The sequence below is a fragment of the Ursus maritimus genome, assembly GCF_017311325.1.
Source record: "Ursus maritimus isolate PB19 chromosome X unlocalized genomic scaffold, ASM1731132v1 scaffold_X1, whole genome shotgun sequence".
Lineage (NCBI taxonomy): Eukaryota > Metazoa > Chordata > Mammalia > Carnivora > Ursidae > Ursus > Ursus maritimus.
In genome coordinates, this window is record NW_024423319.1 from 1,390,583 (window position 1) to 1,412,265 (window position 21,683).

The following is a 21,683-nucleotide window of genomic DNA, read 5'->3' on the forward strand; positions in this document are numbered from 1 at the left end:
GTTCTGGAAGTAGATAGAGATGATGGTTGCACAACACTGTGAATGTACTAAACACCCCTGAATTGTACACTTTCAAATGATCAAAATGGTGAATCTTATCTCAATAAAAAAATGTTTAAACCAAAGCACAATGTAGGTGCTCCAACTCTGAGGTGTGCATTTATTTATCATGAAAGAAAAAGGCAGTTAAGGGACACCACCAGGGGCAGGGGAAGTGGGGATGGGCCGGGGGGTGAGCGCAGTGCCTGGAGACCCCGGGAGGGGGCAGAGGACACAGGGAGCTGGAGGAGCCTCCACGTTCACCGGATCTGGGGTGAGAAGAAGAGGACAGAGAAGGCAAGTGGAGCTGAGTTGGGGTGCAGCCTGGCTCCCCTTCCCCAGCTCAAGCTATCCAGCGCAGTGCCTGGGCCCCGCAGGACGGCCACTCACTGTGTACTTGTCCCACTTCTTCTCGGGGTCATAGGGCTCCCAGCGACTGGCGGGAAAGATGTGCTTGTTCTTCTCGTACCAGCTCCGCAGTACCACCTTGCCTGCGTGTGACTGAGGGAGGAAGACAGGGAGACGGGCCCAGCCCTGCAGCTCATGGCCACGCCATGGGGGGCTGAGTTCTCCTTCCCTCCACCTTTCCTCCCCCTGCCCAGTGCCCCTGGACCACCGCACCTCATCCTTCTCCACAGTAGCATCGCTGAGCAGCCGCACATCATCGTGAACGTCAAAATTAAAGAGCGGCCCTACATGGAGAAAGCAGCTGTCGGAGACCCATCCTGCCGCCTGCCCCTACCCCCCGCCCCAGGGCCGGGCCGGTGCACTCACCACTCTTCCCTCGTGCCTTGGTGACAATGAAGTCATAGAAGCTGTGGTGCTAGGAGCAGAAGGCAGGAAAGCGATGGCCGATGACCCATGTTGCCTTCTCCCAACCACCAGGCCACCCCGCCTGCCCACAGGCCAGACGCAGTCACAGCGACCCACACTGACCACAGCAGCCCAAGCCAAAGACCTGGGCTGGGACAAGGGGGCTCTCTCAAGAAGCCCCCAGGTACCCCAGAGCCCCCTGCCCCCACGCTGCCACCCTGCCCGAGGCCGCACGGAAGAGAAGGGACTCACGTGGGGTATGATTAAGTCCTCCTTGATGTACATGAGCTGTTCCACGCCCGCTGACCTGAGGGAGAAAGGCAGGAGGTGTGGACAAGTGGAAGCAGCCCGCCAAGGAAACCCAGCAGGAAACGGCGGCAGTCCAGAATGCTCGGAAGCAGGCTGCAGGGTCTGGTGAGCCCAGGACTAGCACCCCGCCATCCTCTACCTCCGGGCTAAAGAACAAAAGCCGGCGCCCCACCTAAGCTCTGCTCTCTCAGGAGCGCAGTGCCCAGCATGCCGCCCTCCTCCCTGGGGACCCGTCACCCTGGTGGTCCACGGGCACCAGCCACCACTCAGGGTCCCCGCTACCAGAGCCGCGACAGAGCGCTGTACACGCACGCGCATGCGAGCACGCTCCTGTGCACACACGCTTAGCGCCACGCAGCCTGACCTGAGCTCGCTGAAGTCTTTGCGCAGGATCTCCAGTGCCTTCTGCAGGAACTGCTGCATCGTGTTGCCCTTTTTCATCTACAGGAGCGGCCCGAGCGCCCACGTCCGGGAAAGTGAGCGGTAGGGGACAGAACATGGCAGCCTGCACAGGGGCTCTCAAGAAGGCAGTGGCCTGGAAGTCCTGGCCAGGGACCCTGAAGCCTCTGGCTACCCCCACGAGGGCCCAGAACCTCTTCTCTGCTCCCTCCAGGATCCCCAGGGACCACTCACAGGAAAGGACTGGTGACGTTCTGAGGTCAGGATTGAAAGCTCCTTCCCAAGGAGCTCCAAGGGAGGCCGGGCCACAGTGGCCCGGGGAGCGCAGTGCACAGTCCACACTGCCTACCTTGACTGTCCGCCGGTGCCCAGAACCATCCCAGTAACTGAAGGTGATTTCGATCTCCTCACCTACAAAACAGAATTGCCTCTTGGTCTCTGCAAGTTCCCTGGATCTCAGGGCACTGCCCGAAACCATCGTCAGCAGAGCCGGCGCCCACTCAGCACCGCACGCAGCAGGCACTCACTCTTGATCTTCTCCTGCTTGGCTTCCCACTCCTGCCGCAGCTCTTCTCGGAGCCGGTTCTCCTCTTCCTGTGAGAGGAAAGGGGGAAAGGGGGGAGGCCCGGGGCTGCTCAGGGGACACGCAGCACTCCACACCTTGAGCCGAAGCCTCTGCCAGAGCCAGGGGCAGGCCGCTTTTACCTCTCGGTCTCGGTCAGGCAGGAAGCTGGTGTCCACGTCAGGGTTCTTCCCCAATTTCCTCTTCTTTGTGGTGATCTCTGGAGCAAAAGGAAACACAGGAGTCAGCTGCATCGTGGGCCCCACTTCCAGGGCACCCTGAAGCTGTTTCTCAAGCCCGACACCACCTCCTTGGAGGCTTCCCGGAGCTCCCTGGGACCACCATCTGCTCCTAGCCACAGCGGCCTGAACTGTCACCTTTACAGCACTATGGAGACCTATCCTTGCCAAGGGGCCTTGACCTCGGTCTCCACTGCCAGCAGCTGGACAGGAGATCGGGGACCGTGTTCTCCCACCATCACCTGTGCCCTGAAGTGCCTCGGGGGATTTAAGGCATCAGTGCCAGCACCTGACGAGCCAAGGCTCCTCTGCACGGGAGGAGCAGGGCACCCTCAGAAGGCTGGACACTCGGGGAGCCCCCCTCCATGCCAGGAGCTGTGCTTATCATGCTTGCATATCTGATGTACCATTGAATCCTCACGAAGGCCCCAGGCGAGCCAACTGAAGCCCAAAGTCTCACGGGTACTAACACTGGGGCTAGAAGGGAGGAGGGAAAGAAGAAGCCCCAGTAGGGCTCAGGCCAGGCTCGCCAACATCCTGGACTCTGACGTGGTTTCTGCAATGAGGACATGAATGAACTGGCATGGTGGTTCTTAGCACCCGTGAGCACTCTTACAAGTCACTGAGGACCCCGGAGAGCTCTTGTCTACAGGGGCGGTAGCTATCGATAATCACCAAATTTGAAATTAAGCCCTAGAAACACCAAAGACTCAGAAACAGGAAGGCACACACTCTGTCAGCTGTTGGACTGACGGCATCATCACACTGCAAGCTCAAGAGAGACTGAGATGCCAGAGGCCCAGAATGTTTTAGCACGATTTTGAAAGTGTTTTTGAGCTTGCAGACCCCCTGAAAGGGTCTTACAGACTCCTAAGAGCACTTTTTGAACACTGGGGACCTAGGAGACAAGCCTACACTCCAGCCTGCTGCTCCAGGACCTGCCTGCACGTTAGAATCACCCAGAGAAAAATCCCACATTAGTGCCCCATCACAGGGCCCCCAAAACAAAACCACGGCGGGGAGGGGGAGAACTCATGAAGCTCTGGTGACCCACGGTGACGTTAACAGCCTTCCTCCAGGTCCGTGCTGTCAAAGACAGTGGTCCCCGCCATACAGACACATAGCTCATGTGATGCTACCAAACATTACTAAACAGTCCTAAAACTCACTTCCCTTGTTTCACTGCAGCTCTGGGGACACACAAGACCCCAGGAGGCACAGGCTCTTTCTCCTGCAGCCAGACCGCACAGCACCATCCCCTGCTTCAGTTCTCTGGCCACCATGCTTTTTAACCAGCCCAGGCCCGCAGTCACAACCTCCCAGGTCTTCACATGTGTCCCCTCCTGCCAGCTCTGCTTCTGGGCACACTTGCCACTTGACTTCATATATTTCTCCATCCCCTCTCATGAAATTCTCCTCATCCTAAAGGCCCATCTCAACTGTCCCCACCACAGGCTGTTTTCCCTGGCCCCGAGCTGGCCCCGGACCCTTCAGCAGGACACATACTGACCCATGTGACTCCAAGGCCCTGCCCCTCTCTGTCTGCCTCGGTGCTGGCACACGGGGGAGCCCTGCTGGTTTCATCCTTGCCACCCAGCCTTCCTGAATCATCCCTGTCACCCCTTTGTCCCTTGGCTGAGACCTCTACTGTCTAATTAGTAGCCCTGAATGTCGGTGGCTGTATCAATTTATCCCGAAATTAATCTAACAGAATTAACAATTCAGTGTCCCAGCCACACAAGCACATGCTCAGTGGCCACCTAGCAGCACAGACACAAACAATTTCACGATCACTGGAAGTCCATCCTTCGTGGCACTTCTGAAGGCTTCTTGAGTGGGCAGCAGCCTCCCTCTGGCAGCCTCTTACACTGAAGACACACTCTGCCACTGGGGGCGAGTGCCACCCCCTTGACGTTCTGCACCAGGTGCAGACTGGGCCCTCTCTCTCCCGCCTGATGCGTGAGATTCAGGGCCACGAACAGAGCGGGCCATCGAGGCTGGGTGCTGGGTATGCGTCTCCATGCTAGAGCCTGGTCCCTAGAACCGGCCTTTACCTTCCCTTTCCAGCTCCTCCTCGTACACAGCCACCTCCTCCTCCTCGTCACCTGCCTCGTCCTCTTCCTCCAGGGTGAAGGACAGGCTGGAGATCTTACGCTTGGCCTCCTTCTTGCGCTCCTTCTCTCGTAGCTTCTCCAGCTTCCTACCAAGGCACAGGCAGCATCATGCACCATGTCCCCACCCTGAGGCTCCTTCCCTGACCCAGAGCTGCCTGTGTGCTCAGTGTGGGTCCCACGAGGCACAGGCCCGGAGCAGTCCTTCCGGCCTGGGGCACTTCAAGCTCATGGGCAGGCCCCCCATGGGGAGCCTGAACAAGGAGCAAGAACAGCCTGGCTGCCCCCGAGCATGAGCTGGCTCCTGAGGGGAGGACTGGCGGCTGAAATGACAGGAACCCACAGCTGTAGCTCCTTTGACTGCTCTTTCTTGGCCAACTGCTTCTCCCTCTCCTTCACCAGTGCCTCCTGCTTGGCCTTCATATCATTCAGGGTCACGAGACCTGCGAGGCGAGGAGAGATGGGAGAAAGAGTCAGTTACCCAGAGTCAGCGAAGCAGCAGGCCTCTGGGTCCAGGAGAGGGTGGCATGCACGTGCTTCACTCACCGACGGTGCTGGACTTGAGCTCTGCCTCCACAGCATCATAGTGTGCAGAGAACTTCTTGTCAATGTTAGATTTCATGATGTTCTCCTGTTGGGGAGGGAGAAGAGCAGTGAGGGCCACCCACCACCCCACCGTGGAAGTGGGGACCTGGGTTCTGGTCCCAGGTCTGTTTCTGGACTCATGATGACATGACCTTAGGAAAGACATGTCCTATTTCCTTGGTCAGTGGAAGGTTCCACAGGGCTATGAGGGGCCCTTCCAGTGCTGAGGATGCCAAATGAGGTGGGTTTTTTGGCAACCTCTGTGCTGTTCTGGCCCTTCCATGTCTCCTGCTGGGGGCCAGAGCTCCCTCAATGGCCTGGGGTCACAGGCTTTACCGGCCTTTGGTGTTTTTCATACCCGGCCTTTAAGCTGAAGGTGGAGACCCAAGCCAAGGGGTGACAGGAGAAGTGAAGAGTGGCCAAGGGACGTAGTCCCCCACTGTGCAATGTTGCTCCCTCTTGGCCCTAGACGTTGCCAACAGCTTCCCATGAGAACTCACTCCCCAGCCCCATCCCACTTGGTATCACACAGGTCCCTCTCTGGCTGGTAGCCTCCAAAGGAGGGGCCAACAGAGAAAAGCAACTGCAGCTGGCCACACAGTTCACACCGAGACAGCAGGGCTGGGCCACCAGCGTGAAGTAAGGTCGAGCCAGGCCTTGGCAATGCAGCTGCTTCTTTGGGCCTGGCTTCCACAGTACCTAAGGTAGCCTGCTCTTTGGACAAGTCTCCCCAAAAGGCCCAAGCAGAGGAATCCTTTCTTCCTGACAGCCCACCACCACCGGCCACTCACTAAAGCCCTTAGTGAACCGCTAGCACCCCAGACACCGAACCCTGCCTTTGTCCCAGTGCAAAGGGCTCTGGAATGAGGCTCAGCATCCCATGGATTGGCCAGGGCCCGTGGAGCCTGACTTTCCTGGCAGCCATTGGATCAGGCCAGAGGGGCCAGGGTGAAGATGCTCTGTGTACAGGAGAGGAGCCCAAATTCCACCAATGGAACCACTGGCTATGGCTCCGTCCTGTTGGAGGCTTGTCACAAGCTCAGCTCGTCTCAGCCTTCTGGGCACATTTTTACAGATGAACAGACTGTCGCCGGGTCGCTTCTGCCCTTTGCTGGAGGTGAGCGAGCAAGGCTCCCGCCCCGGCTCGTCACCAGGGCTCTGCGTTCGCCGCCCCGGCTTTCGCGGGGCCCCAGAGGACCGGGGCGGGGGGCGACGCGCGTGCTGAGACGCCCTGGCCTGGCCCGGCCCGCACCTCCGCGATCCGCTGCTTCATCTGCTCCATTTGCTCACGCTGCTTCTCCCTCTTCTTCATCAGATGCATGGCGCGGCCCGCTTCGCTCGCGGCGCCCTTGTACTGAGCCATGGCGGCGACTGCGGCGACGGCGGCAGCAGTGGCGGCGGAGGCGGCAGTGGCGGCGGCGGGAGCGGCGACAACGGCCTGTTGGAGTCTCAGCGGCCGCAGACGGCAGCGGCCGCGCAGTCAGGTGACGCCCGCGCGGTGACGTCGAGCACCGGGGGACGCGCGGTCGCCCCGCCCCGCCGGCCGCCCCGCCCCGGCCCGCCCCGCTGGCCTCCGGAGGCGGGACCCGTCCCTGGCTTCCTTGGTTCCCCATCAATTCCTCGACGTTAACCCCTGGCCCGAGACTGGGTCCCCAGGCCTCCTTCATTCTGTTGACCTGGGCCCCCAAGACCCTCCACTTTCTTAACGTTCAGCCCAGTGCAAGGCCAGATCCATACCCCACCCCAGTGCCCTTGCTGCTTCCCTGCCTGAGGCCACCCTGGTTCCCACGCCTTCCTGACTTTGACTCCCCCGCCCAAAACTGGGCCCCAGTCTCCTGTTTCCCCAGGCCATGAAGCTGGGCCTGGGTGTCCTATGCCGCCTCCTTGACCTGGAGATAAGGACCCTGCCCCCTCCAGTTCCACCCCCACCCTAGGCCAGACCCTCCTCTCCCTATTTCCCCCCACACTGACCCCAAGGGGTTGCAGTCCCAGTGCCGGCATTAATTTGCCAGGTGGCCTTGGGCAAGTCAATGTGACCTATTTCCTCCATACAGGCCCTTTTGGTTCAGGAGCTAATTCCCTGATGAAGGTAGTCACCTTTTACACCCATCCCAAGCAAAAAGCTGAGCTGAAGTCTGAAACTGATACAACGGATCAGCCCAGGGAACCGAGGCCCCGCCCACTGCCCAGTTTTGGGGGAAATAAAACTAAAGATCTGGGCCCAGGTTTCAACACAGTTTTATTGGGAGGTTTTCTGTGAAATACACTAGAGGCTGGGGAAGGGGACACATTCACTTTGCAAGGTAAGGGTTTCCCACCACTAAGGGAAAGGTTGTGGGGTGGGGCAGGGCATACTGGGGTTTGGATCCATTTTCCCACCTCCTCCTGCTTTGCTCACATTTTTTTTTTCTCTCTCAGCAAATGCCAGAGAACACAAACACAAAAACAAGAAACAAAAACAGCAAGATCAACCTCCAACTGGGCTGCACCCAAGCCCTCTCCCCTCCCAGGCCGCACCAGAAGGCTGCGGGTGAGAGGCACAGTGCTCCCTTCTCAGATCGGGTGGGCCAAAGTTAATAAATTAGAATAAATTAACGAGGGGGGGGAAGCAACTTTGTGCTGGGAGGGCCCCTTCTCTCCAACACACAAGAGAATTGGTGGGGGGAGGCAGGGGGCATCTCCAAAGGCCACTACAGTAGGGGTAAGAGCAGTGGGGGCAGAAGTCAGCTTTTCCTCCACATTCTTCCCAAATAGAGCAGAAGAATTAGGAGTGGAAGGGGAAGAGACACACACAAGGAAATGAACCCTCTTTTCCCAGAATAAGGAAGGGCCAAGAAAGAGGATGCTATCCAACCCCCCGTCTCCCAAACCATCGCTAAGATTAAGGATTTGGTCAGTGAATCAATGAGGTGGGTGATAGGAATGTAGAATGTGGTGGGGGAAGCGGAGAATGCTGGAAACTGGGGTGCCCAGCCACACCCATCTCCCCAGCCCTCGAGGAGAACAGACTTAGGTCAGGGGAGAGGGCACCAAGGGCTGGGGTGTGTGTGGGGGGTCGTCAATCACTGGTCAGCTTCTCCAAAGACGTCATTCTGTTTGCGCTTCATGTTCTCAAAGTCAAAAGCGGAGCCTGCCATGCGTTTGTAGATATCTTTGATGTCATTGCAGGTTGTCTCGAAGTGTGTGGTAGCATCATAGGAGCAGGAACAGAACACCTGGAAACATCCAGGGCCAGGGTGAGTCGGGCAGGGTCCCTGCCTGGGTGGGCAGCTAGGAGCCAGGGCCAAGACAGCCTGCTTACCTGGCTCTCGGAACCATCGTCAATGGGCTCATATAAGTCACTGATGGCCACAAACCTGAGAGGCAGATAGAAGGGAAGGGGAAGACCTCACAAAACGCCTTACTCTCCCTGGTCTCTGCCCCCCAGCTCCTTGGCTCCCTTCCTTGCCCCCTGCCTCCACCCCAACCCCTCAGCCCCTCACTTCTGGTCAATGGGCTCCAGCAGCTCCAGGGCAGGTTCAACCTCCTTTTCCGGCTCCGTAGTCTCCACTGTGGTGCTGGCAATAGCGATGTACTTGCCCTGTGCAGCCACGTTGTGTGCATAGGAGATCATGCACACGTAGATGTCTGCCCACAAGAAGGGTCTCCGTTAACATGGGCATAGAGGGCTCCTGGAGGCTCGGCTCAATTCTGACCTGCCTGCCCACTCCTCCCCAGCCCTGCACAGCAAGCAGTATCCAAACTCACGCTCACAGAGGAGGGTCCAAGCTACCCAATCGCTAGGGCCCCAAGCCATGGGGATTGCTATGCAGATCCCCATTCTTCCATGCAGGAATCAGGCAGACAGCCCCAGGAATGATGTGGAGGGGCAGAGCCACCCCAAAGAGAACACACTGGAGGAAGTCACACGGGACTCAGCCTACCTGACTTCCTGTTAACTTGGTTCTGGGGGATGATGATTTGGCAGGAATTGGCATCATTGGTGTTCTTGATGGGGTGGCTGAGGATACAGATGATGCGGATAACCTGGCCGGCCTTCCGCACTCGGTCTGGAATGTAGCTGGGGTCACAGATCAGCTGCTTGCAGCGGGCCACCTGTGAGAACACCAGAAGGCCTATCCAAACACTCCGCTAGGTGGCCGTGGGGCTAAGTCCACACTGAGGGCTGGCCCTGCACTCCTCTGTTACCACTGCCCCTCCTGTAGTATACAGCTTCATCTCGTACCTCAGAGAGGTGGGCCCCCATATACATGGCTGGGAAAACCCTTCTGCAGACACACTGTGCTCAAGAATACTCCCTGGACCCCTGACACAGCACGTGGATTTGAGATACCTCTACCAACAGAAATGGCTACGTGGACTTCTTCTGGAGCTCTGGTCCCCAGCCCAAGACTCTGAGACCTAAATAGCAGCAGACCCAGCAGAACCTGAGTCACTGGGTAGAGTGCTTCTAAGAAGGCCAAGCCCCAAGAGACCATCGCACTTACACTGTGGAGAAGGCTTACCTCTCCCTCAGACTTCACACCCACCACCTTGCCATTCTCCATGATGATGTCATCCACAGGTTTGTTCAGCATATATGTCCCTCCATAGATGGCACTCAATCTGTGGTGGGGAGAACAATGGTGGAGTCCCCTTCCCAGGAGGAAACAGGGACTGGTGCCACTGAGCCCTCCCCCCACCAGCACTGGGGTACAGAGAAGGCTGCGCTAGGCAGGCAGAGCTCAGGAAACCTGGTGGTTCTTCCCAGCTGTGTCACTGCCACAGACTCAAGACTGAATGTGGAGTGCTCCTTCCTCTCTGGAGCTTCCGCCTAGAATATTCTGCAAAGGGCTAGCACAAGGGTGGCATGAAGGCACAGCTAGCTCCTCACAGGAATGGTCTGGGGGAACAGAACAAAGGGCTCTGGAGAAGCCTTCTGACTTGAGGTTCAAAGGCCCCAGGCCCAGCCCTGGTGTTGCCTGACTCAGGCTGGGAGCCAAGCAAGCCCTGTTGGTGAAGGTCTGGTTCTTCAACCATGCACTTCAACACCCTGTTGCAGCACACCACCCCCACCCCTACCCTGTTACCCAAGCATGGTACGAAGTAAATTAGACCACAATGGGAAAGTACAAATGCTACAGAAATACTCAAGGGTGCCATTTCCATTCTTGGCTTTAGTCCTACTTAATATTGTCAACAGAAAAAAACCACGCCCTCACCTTGCAAACCCCTGGGGCAGCTCACCAAGGCCGTAGAGTGGGTATAAATAAGGACTCTTTCCATACCGAGCCAGGGACTCACTGTACAACTTGATGCGGTTGATGGTCTCAAGACAGGGCTGGTCCAGGTAGCTGGGGGGATGGGGTCAAGAGAAGAGGCTCCAGCAGCAGCACCCCCAGCTCACCCCCACCCAAGCACCAGGCCAGCCTTCCCACCACCCTCTATGGCCTGGGGAAGACTATGGGTCAAATAAATGCACAGAAAAAAAAAAGGCAATGGATGAGCATGTCGCTGAGTACAAGAAATGTGCAGGGTAGGTCAAGGGAGCAGCAGGCAAAAATGGAGAGGGCAGGGTGCAGGCCAGACGAGGGGCAGTCTGCCATGCCAGCTTCCCCTCACTCATCAGTGCGGTAGAGGGCCAGGGCATGGCCAGTGAAGTCGATGACATCCTGGCCCAAGTCAAACTTCCGGTAGACATCACGCATGCTGGTGCTCTGGGGGTCAACACCCTCGAAGGTCTTGGGGTCATTTTCATCAAAGTTTGCCACAAACACCAGGAACTTGCGGAAACGCCGTTTCTCAAACATGCCCATCAGATCTGTGGAGGCAACGTGAGAAGACCCTTCACACCACAGAACGTGAACCTCTCCTTCCCACCAGGCAGACCACAAAGCAGACACCCTAACTGCCAGCTGAGTTTTGTTGCTGAGCACTGTGTAACCTTCTATTAACCTCTCTGTCCTTCTTGGCCTCAGTTTCCCCATCTGTATGAAGAGGGGATTGGACTGGACAAGCTCTGAGAACCCTCCCAGCTCCAACACTTGGGGATGTTTCACCAGTCAAGTGCAGTCCCTGTCGAAAGGCTGAAGTCTTTTAAGAGCAACCACCCGTGCATCCCCTCAGCATGTGGACTTCCCTCCTGGCATCCATTGGGAGGCTCAGGGCAGTTGAGGGAGGACAGAGCAAGGGGACTTGTGGTACCGCACGGGGAATGTCACCTTGGGCAAGGGGCACCCTGCTCTGCCCCTCGCCATGATTTTCTGGCTCAGGGAACAGGTACTCACTGGAAGCCAAGGCTTCAGTCTCAGTTGATGGCACTTTATAGATCTTTCCCCCCTTGTAGACAAAGCTGCCCTCCACCACCTTGAAGTCCAGGTAGCGCGTCACCTCCGTATACAGCAGCATCTTTACCAGCTGCCCTGTGGGGCGGTGGGGTGAAAACAACATCAGCACAGTTCCCCCCGCCCAGAAGCTCCGTAGCTGGCATGGCTGACCCTTTTCTGGAGCCTGACCCTACTCTGGTCCTCCTAATCACCCCCCACAATACCTCTTTCACCTCTCTCACCATTGGCCATGAGGAATTTGGGGATCAGGTCAACGTTCCAGTCTCGGCCCCTGCCCATCGCCTCAGGGGGCCCCTCCAGCAACTGAAAACGCTTATACAGCTGCAAGCAGGAGAAAGAGAAAGAGAGGCACCTCAAGGACCACCCTCTCGTGCCCCTGCCCACCTTCCCAGAAAACCTGGGGAGCTACCCTGGCACCCTATGAGAGAGGTTGATAGGGGATGGCCCAGGCCCAGCAGCCTCACCTCCTCCAGTGGTGTGATGGAGGAGCTCTCACCCCCATAGTAGGGGTTCCGGTCCATATGCAGCACTTTCTTGCCGTTCACGGACATGATGCCCGACAGGATACATTCCTGGGGAAGAGGGCAACATTCGCTGCACTCCCACCTGCCCACATTCCCACCAGCAGCCCTGATTTGTTCCCCGCCCTAAACCTGAGAGGAGAGCAAAGCTAGAGATTCTGCTCCAATGAAAGCTCCTTCCACCCCTGGCTGGCCACCTTTCCTAAAATCAGGGATGACAGTTTCATTTGACTAGTCTCTTTTATAACTCTGCTGGGCAAAAGGTTGAACAACAGAGGAGAAATAACGAAGGTGCCGAGAAAAAAAAAAAAAAAAAAGAGCGTTCACCAGACACAGGGATGGTCTTCTGGCAACTACCATGCCAAGAAAGTCATCTACCTACGCAGGGCCATGCTAAAAGGCAGAAAAGACACAAAGAGCTACAGAGGAGATCCAGCTGAACAGTGAAGGGCACCAGAAAGGGAAGTGAAGAAAGGCTGAGCACTGTCCTGCAATCTCAGGCCCCACCCAGGGCTGTTCTTTCCTCAAAGGACAGGAGCCTCTGACCCTGTGCCTGCCCAGCAGCGGGAGGAGCTTCTGCATCCTGACTGAGGAAAAGGAGTCTCTCCAGGGGAGTGGTCCAACAGGGTTTGGGGAAGAGGGAAAATAAACACCCTGACCAGTTACTATCAGCAGGCCAAGGACAAAGGCTGCAAATACTACTCAGCCTGTAATCTCCATGGGAAACCATGGTGGGGTAGCGGGAATGTGCTCATTGGCCGCACTGCTGCTCATTCTGGAACATTCCCTGGGTCCCCGGGCCCCATAAAAAGCCAGGAACGTAGGATGAGGGACCAACCCGGCAAGATCCCCTTACCCAGGGTCCTTGTACTTCATCCCCACCAGAATTAGCGCAGGATTGGGGGGGGATGCTGGGTGCGGGTGATGGGTGGGGGCCGGGTGGGCGGGGTCGGGGGCACGGAGGAGGGGGACCTCAGGCCGACCTGGGGTGCGTCTTCGGGCCCAGAGACAGAGAGAGAGACAGACAGACAGACAGGCTGGGGGGGGGTCGGGCCCGGGGAGTCGAGGGGGCGGCTAGGTAGAGGGCCTCTTCTCGGAGACGGGGCCACGGCGGTGGAGAAAGACGATGTCGAGGGCGGGGGCGGTGGCGCTGGGCAAGGGGCTGTCTTTTGGGGGACCCGAGCGCCGGGGAGGCAGCGCTGCGGACGGCAGTGACGGGAGGATGGGGTCGGCGGCCGGGGGCGGCAGCGCAGCGGGGAGGAGGGGGCGATGCGGGGTCCCGGGCGAACGAGGCCGCACTTACGGTGAGGCCGGTCCCGAGCACGATCACATCGTATTCCTCGTCCATGGTCAGGCCTAGCTGCCAGCGTGCGTCGCTCCTCCTCCTCCTCCTCCTTCACCACAGCCGCCGCCGCCGCTGCCGCCGCACTGAACCAAAGATGGCGGCGACCGATGCCACTTGACCCCTCCGCCGCGTCAAAGAGTCCCAGCCCCTCCCCGCGTCCCGCCGCGCCGGCAGGGGCCACCGCCTCTCGAAGTCGCCTCCCAGGAGGGGAGGCCCGGGCCCGGATCCGGGCCCCAGCACCAGTGCGGTTCCGCTGGCGGCGCCGCCCGCCGAGGGCCCTGAGAGGACCGGAGAGGGGCGGGGCGGGCGGGGCGGCCTGTGGCCGGTGCTGCGGCCCGCGGGGGATCCGTGCGCGGGAGCCGCGCGCGACCCGCCCGCCCCGCCCCCCAGGAGGCCGGGCGCGGCGGGCGCGCGCCGCTGCGGCAGCCGGGGGCGGCCCCCTAGGGATGGGAAGCCAGCTATTGTCACCATGGTCTCCCTCCACCCCCAGGCACTGGCCGCCCCGCCCTTCCCGCGCGCGCCGCAGTCCCTCCGTACCCTCGCCAGTTAGGGGTCCAGCTTGCTGAAGACCCTCTGGCTTTCCCTTTGGCCTGGCTCTGCTACAGCTACATCCGGGCGCCTCCTCCCGCAGCCCTTAGCCAAGCGCATCCCCTCGTGCCCAATACAGAAATGAGTGACAAGAGTCCTAAGCATGGCAACCTGTCTTTATTTTATTAGGAAGGAAACCACCGAGAAACCCAGGCTCCTGCCAGGCACCCGGCCGGAACATGCCAGAAAACCAATGATCACACTCAGGTCAGCTGCTATGGAGGTCCCTTCCTTTTCAGGCCACACAGATAAACCCCAGTGTACTGCTTATTATTAGCACAACATCACCAAAAGACAATGACATCAGCCAAGCTGGACAGTTAAATAGTACTTCCACACCCCCCAAACTCAGGAAACCTCCAGCTTCTAGCTGCTACAGGGAGCCCCATAAAGCCTGGGAAGGGAGCATTTGCTACACAAAAGCACTATAAACAGCAAGGGGTGAAGATGCACAGATGAGAATAAATAAGGGGGGGGGCCTAGAACTCATGTCCTCTCCCCCCTACAATGACTGGGCCTGGGATTTGTCTACTATCTATGAAGAATATGTACACCCTGTTGGTAGAGATGGGGGGGTTGGGGAGCCCCTCAGTGGGTTGAACAGGGAACAAGACAGGCTGAGGGGAAGTGGGGGTTCATGCTATGGTAGGAAGAGGGGAAGCCCTTCAGTCCAGTGTGCCTCAAGGTGGGACAGCAACAACCTGGACACCATCACGCCTGCAACCCCCCACAGGAACAGGGTCACACAATCTGGGTCAAAGAGATGGTGGGGCCCTTGTGGTCATCAAAGCGGTCCATGGTCTTGAGACTGAGGATCATGTGTAAGCCATAGGTGAAGATGAACAGCATGAACAGGGAAGTGAGCAGCCCCATCCAGATGCCCGGGGAGAAGAAGCCCGCACAGTCGCTGGCGTAGGAGAACTGCTCGCCGGTCACGTTGAAGGCTTGAATCTGGCAGGGGACACAAAGGACCGTGTGGCCCCACACAGAGGGAGACCCAGTGAGGACTGGGGTTCCCAAGTTAGTGGGCAGTCCAAATCTCATGGGATGGGAGCACTATGGGAGGACTCTCATCTACATTCCCATTCCCCGTTCCCAAGCCCAAGCGCAGACCCAGAGATGCTGAGACTCATCAAGTCTCTGCTCCCTCCCTCTGCCTCTTTCCAGTCTGGACCCCACACTCCCTACCTGGAAGTCCTGAAGAGTCATCTGCCAGAGAGAGGGCTGCAAGTGGGGCACGAGGAGATTGCCATTCTTGCTAAGACTGCTGACATACTCGCAGTGAAAGGAATAGACGCTGGGCCCCGTGACCTGGGAGGCATTGAAGTAAGCGACAGAGCCGTTGCTGTGGATTTCGAGGCGCTCCATGGTAAACCAGTGCCGGGCAGACACTGGGTAGAAGCCGTTGGCCAGAATGAACCTGAGAGAGGCCATGAGGGGTGTCAGGCAGCTGGGAAGGCTGGAGCCATGCCAGCCTGCCCACATGTCAACCATCCCTCAGACTCACCTGAATGTCACTGTGGTACCAAAGAGTTGTTCGTAGGTCAGCGAAAGCCTGCAGGACCAGAGTAAGAGGTGAGCTGTCAGGCTCTGGGAGGGCCTTTAGCATCTAGCAGTAGAGCAAGTTCCTCAGGTCTACTCTACCTACACTGACCCAGGACCTCACAGCCACCTGAAGAGGCAGTGTCCCCACCTGACAAATGGGAAAACTGAGGCCCTATCACATCTAGGTCAGAAACCAGCACCCAGGTTCCCCACCTCCAGATAAAAGCACTTTCTTCCAGTTTCCCTGAGCCCACTGGCCCTCCTTTCAGTTCCCCCTTGGGGTTGCTGAGATGTGTAGATTGGACTCTGGGGATAAAGGTGGTCTCTCTCGCCACACAGGAAGCGTACAGAAGCCCTCGAACTCACTCAGGCCTGGTAGACACCCTTGGGCAGTCACCCTGAGGCTGTTCAAGGGTAGGGAGGGGGAGAGGAGTGTCAGGTTCCCCAGTGATTGAGAAGTGTTAACAACCAAGGTTCCAGGCAAGGACTAGAAGACATGGAGAGGCAAAACTCTGAGCAAGCCCCATCTCAAGAGCCCTCCACCAGCCCCACCCCACAATCCCACCTGCTTCCCACACTGAACAACACCCCCCAACACACACACCCACCTGCAATGACAGGTACTTGCCCTTACCTGGCAAAGGAGTCATTCCAGAAGGAGCCAGTCAGGTTCAGCTCCTGAACCCCAAAGGTGAGGGAGGTCAGGTCCTCCCAATGGTCCTTGTATGCCACCGAGAAGTTTTGCGCCCAGAACAGGATCCGGGGAGCAGTGTCATTGTAACTCACAGGGGGATGGACCACAGCTGACACCGACTGTTTTTGCAGGAGCTGGCGACCTAGCCCCCCAGCCACCATGGCCACATCACGGGCCACCTGCAAAAACAACCCACAAGCCTTCTCCCAGCGGCCCTGAGAGCATGGCCCAGAATCAAGTGACCTGCCCTCACTGTCCCCACCGGGAATCCTCTCCAGCATCTGTAGTTCTACTGGTCATATTCAGAGGCCCTTCCTCCTGGAAGCTTTTCCTGGCTGACCCCTAAGCCCTTGAGAACTTCCTAGTCTCTCCAAATCAGGAACACTTGGGACATATTGTCCGAGTATGCCAGCCCATAAGGACCCCTGGGCAAGATGGAAAGCTGTAGCCTAGACGGAGGAAGCATGACTTTCTGGTTCATCCTCACCACCACCCCCACAGGCCCAGGGAAGAAACCAGCCCCTCTAAGGCACTCCACTCAGAGCCACACACCCTCCAGGCCCACTCATCATGTGGCCTCTGCCCGCACCTCCCCGAGTCCTGCCGAAGGGTACATTACATACCCTGGAAGGGCGCACCGCTGTGAGGGCTGCTGTGTATGGGACATCTTCAGACTTGAGTGTGCTCAGCACCTGCCCAATGACCTCATCTGAGGAGCAATGGGGAGAGCAGAGAACCAGGTCATAGGCACCTACTTAGAATAACACCCCAACGCCTGCTACAAACCATCTGACCATCCCACGGCAAAAGACAGCAGACATGAGGCTGTGCCTTTCCATGTGCCACATTTGTGGCCTCTCTTGATGGTGTTCAGTGGGATCACCTCGTTGAGGTAGGGACCACCAGATGTCTGTACTGTGAAGTCTCCGACCCCTGGTAACTGACATGTCCTCTGTGGTGGGACACTGAGACCTTCGCAGAGCTGGCTCCCATCCACCTTCACTAGTGTTTTCAGTTTCCATCCAAGATCCCTAAGAGCAGCTGCTTCTTACCCCACCCACCTCCAGCCTCCCCCAGGACACCTACGGCCTCAGCAGTTGGCTCCCTAATGCCAAGCCCTAACTAAATTAAACGAGAAAAGACATAGATATCTAGAAAACTCCAAACTCACTTATAGGTCTTCAATGACCTTTCCATGGGGAATGACTGTTCTTTATAGCAGAAAAGAAGTCCTTAGCACTGTTTTGAAACGTTGCTGGTCTATTAAACCCAAAATTCTAAGATTCGCACTGTTGGAGTGAAGACTAACTCCATGGGCTCTCACATGGAAGGCCCCTAGTTGTCCCAACACCTCTGCCCAGCTGAAGAGGGGTGAGGCCTGGGGGGGGTCCACATTTTTCTGCTCAGCTGCCTGTTGTTCTGAGAAGCAGGAGGGCCACCCTGGGAATGAAGAGGGACTTGGGAGCTTCGAGGCAGCTCTCTGCAGCCAAGGGCTGAATGAGGTTAGAAAACGTGTGCCCTCCCTAACCCCACTCACCATTGCCTGTGAGCACTTCCCTCGGTGCCATCAGACCTGAGCTATGGGAGAGAGGCAGAGCATTAGAGGCACTGCAATCTGAACAGCTCCCCACCACCTCGGGACACCTCCCCTTTACTCCTCCAGCATGCCCTCCACTCCAGGCCACCGTCCTTCCCTACTAGCCCCATTCAAGTAGCACACTCTAGCTGGGGGCTCTGGAAGGCATGCTCACTCCTCCTTCTGCACCTTTGCTGACTACATGGCCCTGCCCTTGCCCATTCTGCCCCACCTTCACAGTCCCACTCAAGGCCCTGCCAGCTACTCCATGAACGTGTCCTGGCTAGGGAAGTTAGCTCCCCACCAGCAGGACCCAGGTCTGCCTCATCCCTGGAGGCCCAACAGGCCTCACTCAGTGCTGGGCACTAACTCCTGAGTCACAGCTGACCAGAGGCCCTTCCTGCCTCTTCTGGACATACAAGGCACCTTCTGATACGGCTTCAAGGTACTGAATAGGAGGACTGTTGTCTTTGGCTACCAAGCCCAGAGCCTTGCCACTCTCTGGGCTCCGAGGCTGGGACATACCTGGAAGTGTAGGGCAGGCGGATAAGCAGCAAGGCCGGGAGGCTGGCATTGAGTTTCAGCTCCCGCAGGGTGGCCAGGTCCACATGCAGGGGGCTAGCCCCGAGCTTCTCTTGTAGGTAAGTGGTCAGAGTGCTGACGGCATACCAGTCGACAGCAGGAAGCACCAGAGAGGAAGGGGCCAGGTCCAGGGCATTCTGGGAGCCAGAGAGAGGCAGAAAGATGAGTTAGCAAGGGACCAGTGGGCCTGGGCCAGCCCCCAAACCTCTCTGGCAGCCCTCTCTGACAAGGTGCACCCACACCCACACCTGGGTCTTATTCAAGGTCAGAAAGAAAACACCCCACATTCCTGGCCCCTGACATCTCAGGCCTTTCTATCCCGAAAGCCAGCACCTCTGGTTCCTAAGGGGACAGTATTGGGCAAGGAAGTGCAGGACAGCCCCCATGGTCCTTGGCTGAGAGAGGACTCTTACCTCCAGGTTAGAAAAGGCGCTATCCTGCTTGTTTCCAAACACACCACCATATGCTGTGAAGTCCTCAATGCTCAGCTAGTAAGGAAGCAGAGAAGACGCCTCAGAAGCTGGGCCAGGGCAGGGGCATTTGCAGAGACAACAAAATCTCATTTACAATCGGATATGGTCTGGTTCAAAAGAGTGAACAAAGGCACGTTTGGGGGTAGGAAGTGGAAGAATGGAAGGTTCTCTTTTTTTCTTTCAGCACCCTCCTGGTAGGCTGAGAAAACATGGAAGGTGGTCATGGGGTTGGGAGGAAATCTGAGGGCAGCTGACTTGTGGTAACCTCAGGATTAAGAGTCAGCCACCTGCCTTGAGATGAGGAACTGGGTAGGGAATAGGGAAGCTGGGGGAGGGGTTAGGGGGCAACGAGGAGCATTTACTGCAGCTCCCCCCCTTCCCCAGTGCGGAAGTCAGAGAAAAGGAGAACCTGCATGCCAGCTGCAGCGGCTAGCACCGGCTATGCAAGAAGTTCCTCCCCTGCCTGCTTTTTGTAGAAGGTGGAAGAGAGGTGAAGATGTTGGAATATGCCGGAGAAAGCACTGAGAGCTCTTCTGAGCACTCCAGACCACAGTAACCATGACTGCATCACTCTTGCTCTGAAACCTAGAGATGTCCTTCAACCCCTGCCCCTCCACCCAGACTCCCAGCTTCCTCTGGTTTTTCCCAGTTAGGCCCAGAAGCAATCTTAATCAGTTTCCCTAACCTTATTCTGTTTAGTATACACACTTGCCCAGCCTCCTCTCCCTTCTAGACAGAAATCCTAACCCTGTTTGGCTGCCTGGGCTCTCATTCTGAAAGCCCAGGAACCACAGCTATGTCCTCTCGGTACTCCTTGCTCAAAACTGCCCAACGCTTCCTGCCACATTTAGACTGCAACTACCCTGTTCCCCACCCCCCTTATCCCCTGGCTACCTGGCTAACCATCTCCTACCCCTTTCTCTCCCGCACTACACTCCAGCCACACCAGCTCTTTCAAGGGCTCACCAAGAGCACTCCTTGCCCAGGGCCTTTGCACCTACTGTTCCCTCTGCCAGGAACGTTCTTTTACCTATACCCACATGGTCCCTTCCTCCATTTAGGTATCTGCCCAGATATCCCTCCTCAGTGAGCCCTTGCCTCATCACCCTTAACTTAAACAGCATTGCCAATCATTCTGTTCCCTTGGCCTGCTTCCTTCTTCTCTTGAGAAGTATAGCATTGATATTATATCACGTGCCAATTTAGCATTTACCTGTTGCCCTCACAAGAATGTCAGCTTCTTCCAGATAAGGGCTTGGGTTATTCTGCTCACTGCTATGTCCCCAACACTTGATACCTGGTACATACTGCCCAGTCCACATTTGGCAAATGAATGAATGTATGAATGCCATAAGGAAACCTCGGATAGATGTTTTACAAGGATTATAAGAATTGCTCCTCAGAGTCTTCTGATATAGGTGGTATCTTTATTTTACAGATGAGGAGACTGGCATTCACAGATGATCTCACACATCCAAAGGCTGGTAAGTCGTAGAACGAGAACTGAGTTCCAGTCTAACTACATTATTTACCACCTCCTGGAAGGACTACAGGCCAACATAACCATCACTATCTGCCCACACAGCAACAGAGCAAGACCATAAGGGGAATGAGCCACACAGGCCACCACTGAGGAAGGAATAAGCAGAGGCTCGATAACCTCTCAAACACCAATTCTACACTGCCGTAGAATCTCCTTGTGGTCCATATGCCTGCTTTGGAGGCAGAGACCTGCGTGGCAGGGAAACTGTGCCAGAGCACAAGTGGGGGGGTTGTCTGACAGAGTCAGGCTGGAATCGACTGTGGTGTGCATAAACCACAGAACATCGGCCAATGGTTGCACCTCTACCAGCCTTAGTTTCCCCAGCAGTAAAACTAAGATGACATCAGCTTAACACAGTGCATATAAAGCACTCAATAAATGATTTTTCGATTATCTCTATTATGATCATTATAGCTAGAATCACAACTCTGTCACCCATTAGCTCTGTGACCGTAGGCCAGTCATTCACCGTCCTTGGACGTAAGTCTTCCCATCTGTAAAGAGGGCTGATAATCCCCACCACACAGAGTAGCTCAGGTAGGTGCTTGGTACTCGGTAGACCCGGCTTCAACCCAATCAAATCAGTGCCATTTCAAGGCCCTCACCGTTCCCACTGAACCGTCTCCTGCAGGCCTTCCCAAGAGAGGAGCCACACAGCCCTACAGTCGGGACAAGGTCACTGAAGCTTCCCATGGGGAATCGGCCTCAGTGTGCTGGGGGGAGCGGCCTGACTTCTTCCCGATGACTGAGGGAGAGAGGGCTGGGGCGAGCGCACCTTGTCCTGCAGGAACAGCAGCACATTCCGGGGGCCCAGTTCCAGGGCGGGGTCTAAGTACGTAGAGAGCTGCATGTCGCTGGTGATGTGGCCCTCGTGGGTGCTGGCCGCAGGACCCCACAAGTCCCTGGCAGGGGACAGAAGAGGTGCTGTCAGGTGGGGGAGCATGGCTTGGGATCGGAAGCTCATGGGCTCCCATCGTGATGCGTGGGGCCCCGAGTCCTGACCCGGCTGGCTCACTACGGGCCGCCGAGGAAGGGACAGTTCCCCTCTGCCCCCCTCGGCCGCCGCTCGTTGAGCACAGCCCTGGGACCGGGAGAGGGCACCTCAGCCGCCCCGGCGCGCAGCGCAACCTGCCCCGGCCCCGCCCGCCAAGCTCACCGGTCACTCGACCACAGCACCAGCGGCACCTGCTGCTCCGCCGCCGCCACCGCCATGAGCAACAGCGGCAGCCACCGCATCTGCCAGAGCGCTGGGGCCTGCCGCGTCCTTGCCTGCACCCGAGCCACCGCCGTCGCCGCCATCACAGCCTCGGCCGCCGCTGCCTCGGCCGCCGCTGCCGCGGCAGATCAGGTGACCGTCGCCCCCTCCCCCCGCCCGAGATCCGCCCCGCGCCACCATTGGCTCGGGTGCAGGCCTGCTCGCCAAATCCGCAGAT

General features: G+C 57.4%; 4 protein-coding genes across 4 annotated transcripts in view; all 4 read right to left on the bottom strand.

Moving 5' to 3' along the window:
* LOC121102012 (protein FAM50A-like) overlaps positions 1-1,901 on the bottom strand; it is a 5,947-nt gene extending 4,046 nt beyond the window's left edge. Inside the window, exon 1 of the mRNA XM_040626768.1 lies at positions 1,603-1,901. The gene's annotated coding sequence lies outside the window, so the exon portion shown is untranslated. The remainder of the gene's footprint in view (positions 1-1,602) is intronic.
* On the bottom strand, positions 134-6,555 carry LOC103679657 (protein FAM50A). The gene is made up of 13 exons (XM_040626751.1): positions 6,310-6,555; positions 5,019-5,103; positions 4,816-4,915; positions 4,416-4,561; positions 2,266-2,342; positions 2,088-2,154; positions 1,910-1,971; positions 1,526-1,602; positions 1,105-1,159; positions 814-862; positions 661-731; positions 430-540; positions 134-308 (listed from the first exon to the last, which is right to left on the bottom strand). Exons 1-13 carry the CDS (start codon positions 6,418-6,420, stop codon positions 300-302), a joined length of 1,020 nt encoding a protein of 339 aa, XP_040482685.1. The 5' UTR covers positions 6,421-6,555; the 3' UTR covers positions 134-299.
* Positions 6,556-7,278: 723 nt separating this feature from the next.
* Positions 7,279-13,367, bottom strand: GDI1 (GDP dissociation inhibitor 1). Its single transcript, XM_040626773.1, has 11 exons — positions 13,208-13,367; positions 11,848-11,955; positions 11,605-11,704; positions 11,324-11,458; positions 10,659-10,857; positions 10,259-10,390; positions 9,563-9,662; positions 8,981-9,152; positions 8,540-8,684; positions 8,359-8,413; positions 7,279-8,272 (listed from the first exon to the last, which is right to left on the bottom strand). The coding sequence occupies exons 1-11, from the start codon at positions 13,250-13,252 to the stop codon at positions 8,120-8,122; spliced, it is 1,344 nt and encodes a 447-aa protein (XP_040482707.1). The 5' UTR covers positions 13,253-13,367; the 3' UTR covers positions 7,279-8,119.
* Positions 13,368-13,935: 568 nt separating this feature from the next.
* ATP6AP1 (ATPase H+ transporting accessory protein 1) lies at positions 13,936-21,604 on the bottom strand. The gene is made up of 10 exons (XM_040626780.1): positions 21,407-21,604; positions 21,026-21,152; positions 18,648-18,722; positions 18,178-18,371; positions 17,614-17,654; positions 16,700-16,785; positions 16,017-16,255; positions 15,345-15,392; positions 15,026-15,257; positions 13,936-14,788 (listed from the first exon to the last, which is right to left on the bottom strand). The coding sequence occupies exons 1-10, from the start codon at positions 21,547-21,549 to the stop codon at positions 14,579-14,581; spliced, it is 1,395 nt and encodes a 464-aa protein (XP_040482714.1). The 5' UTR covers positions 21,550-21,604; the 3' UTR covers positions 13,936-14,578.
* Positions 21,605-21,683: the final 79 nt, after the last annotated feature.

What these genes read in the sequence shown, in the direction of transcription:
- LOC103679657 (XM_040626751.1), bottom strand. Translation starts at nt 6,420, where the DNA reads ATGGCTCAGTACAAGGGCGCCGCGAGCGAAGCGGGCCGCGCCATGCAT. An exon ending in GCTCAAGTCCAGCACCGTCG is followed by an intron (nt 4,916 to 5,018) that starts GTGAGTGAAGCA and finishes CTCGCCTCGCAG; the next exon opens with GTCTCGTGACCCTGAATGAT. An exon ending in CAAGGCACGAGGGAAGAGTG is followed by an intron (nt 732 to 813) that starts GTGAGTGCACCG and finishes TTCTCCATGTAG; the next exon opens with GGCCGCTCTTTAATTTTGAC.
- GDI1 (XM_040626773.1), bottom strand. Translation starts at nt 13,252, where the DNA reads ATGGACGAGGAATACGATGTGATCGTGCTCGGGACCGGCCTCACC. An exon ending in CCATCACACCACTGGAGGAG is followed by an intron (nt 11,705 to 11,847) that starts GTGAGGCTGCTG and finishes TCCTGCTTGCAG; the next exon opens with CTGTATAAGCGTTTTCAGTT. An exon ending in ACGATGGTTCCGAGAGCCAG is followed by an intron (nt 8,273 to 8,358) that starts GTAAGCAGGCTG and finishes GGATGTTTCCAG; the next exon opens with GTGTTCTGTTCCTGCTCCTA.
- ATP6AP1 (XM_040626780.1), bottom strand. Translation starts at nt 21,549, where the DNA reads ATGGCGGCGACGGCGGTGGCTCGGGTGCAGGCAAGGACGCGGCAGGCC. An exon ending in TGCTGTTCCTGCAGGACAAG is followed by an intron (nt 18,723 to 21,025) that starts GTGCGCTCGCCC and finishes CTTCCTTACTAG; the next exon opens with CTGAGCATTGAGGACTTCAC. An exon ending in GCGCCTTTTCTAACCTGGAG is followed by an intron (nt 18,372 to 18,647) that starts GTAAGAGTCCTC and finishes TCTGGCTCCCAG; the next exon opens with AATGCCCTGGACCTGGCCCC.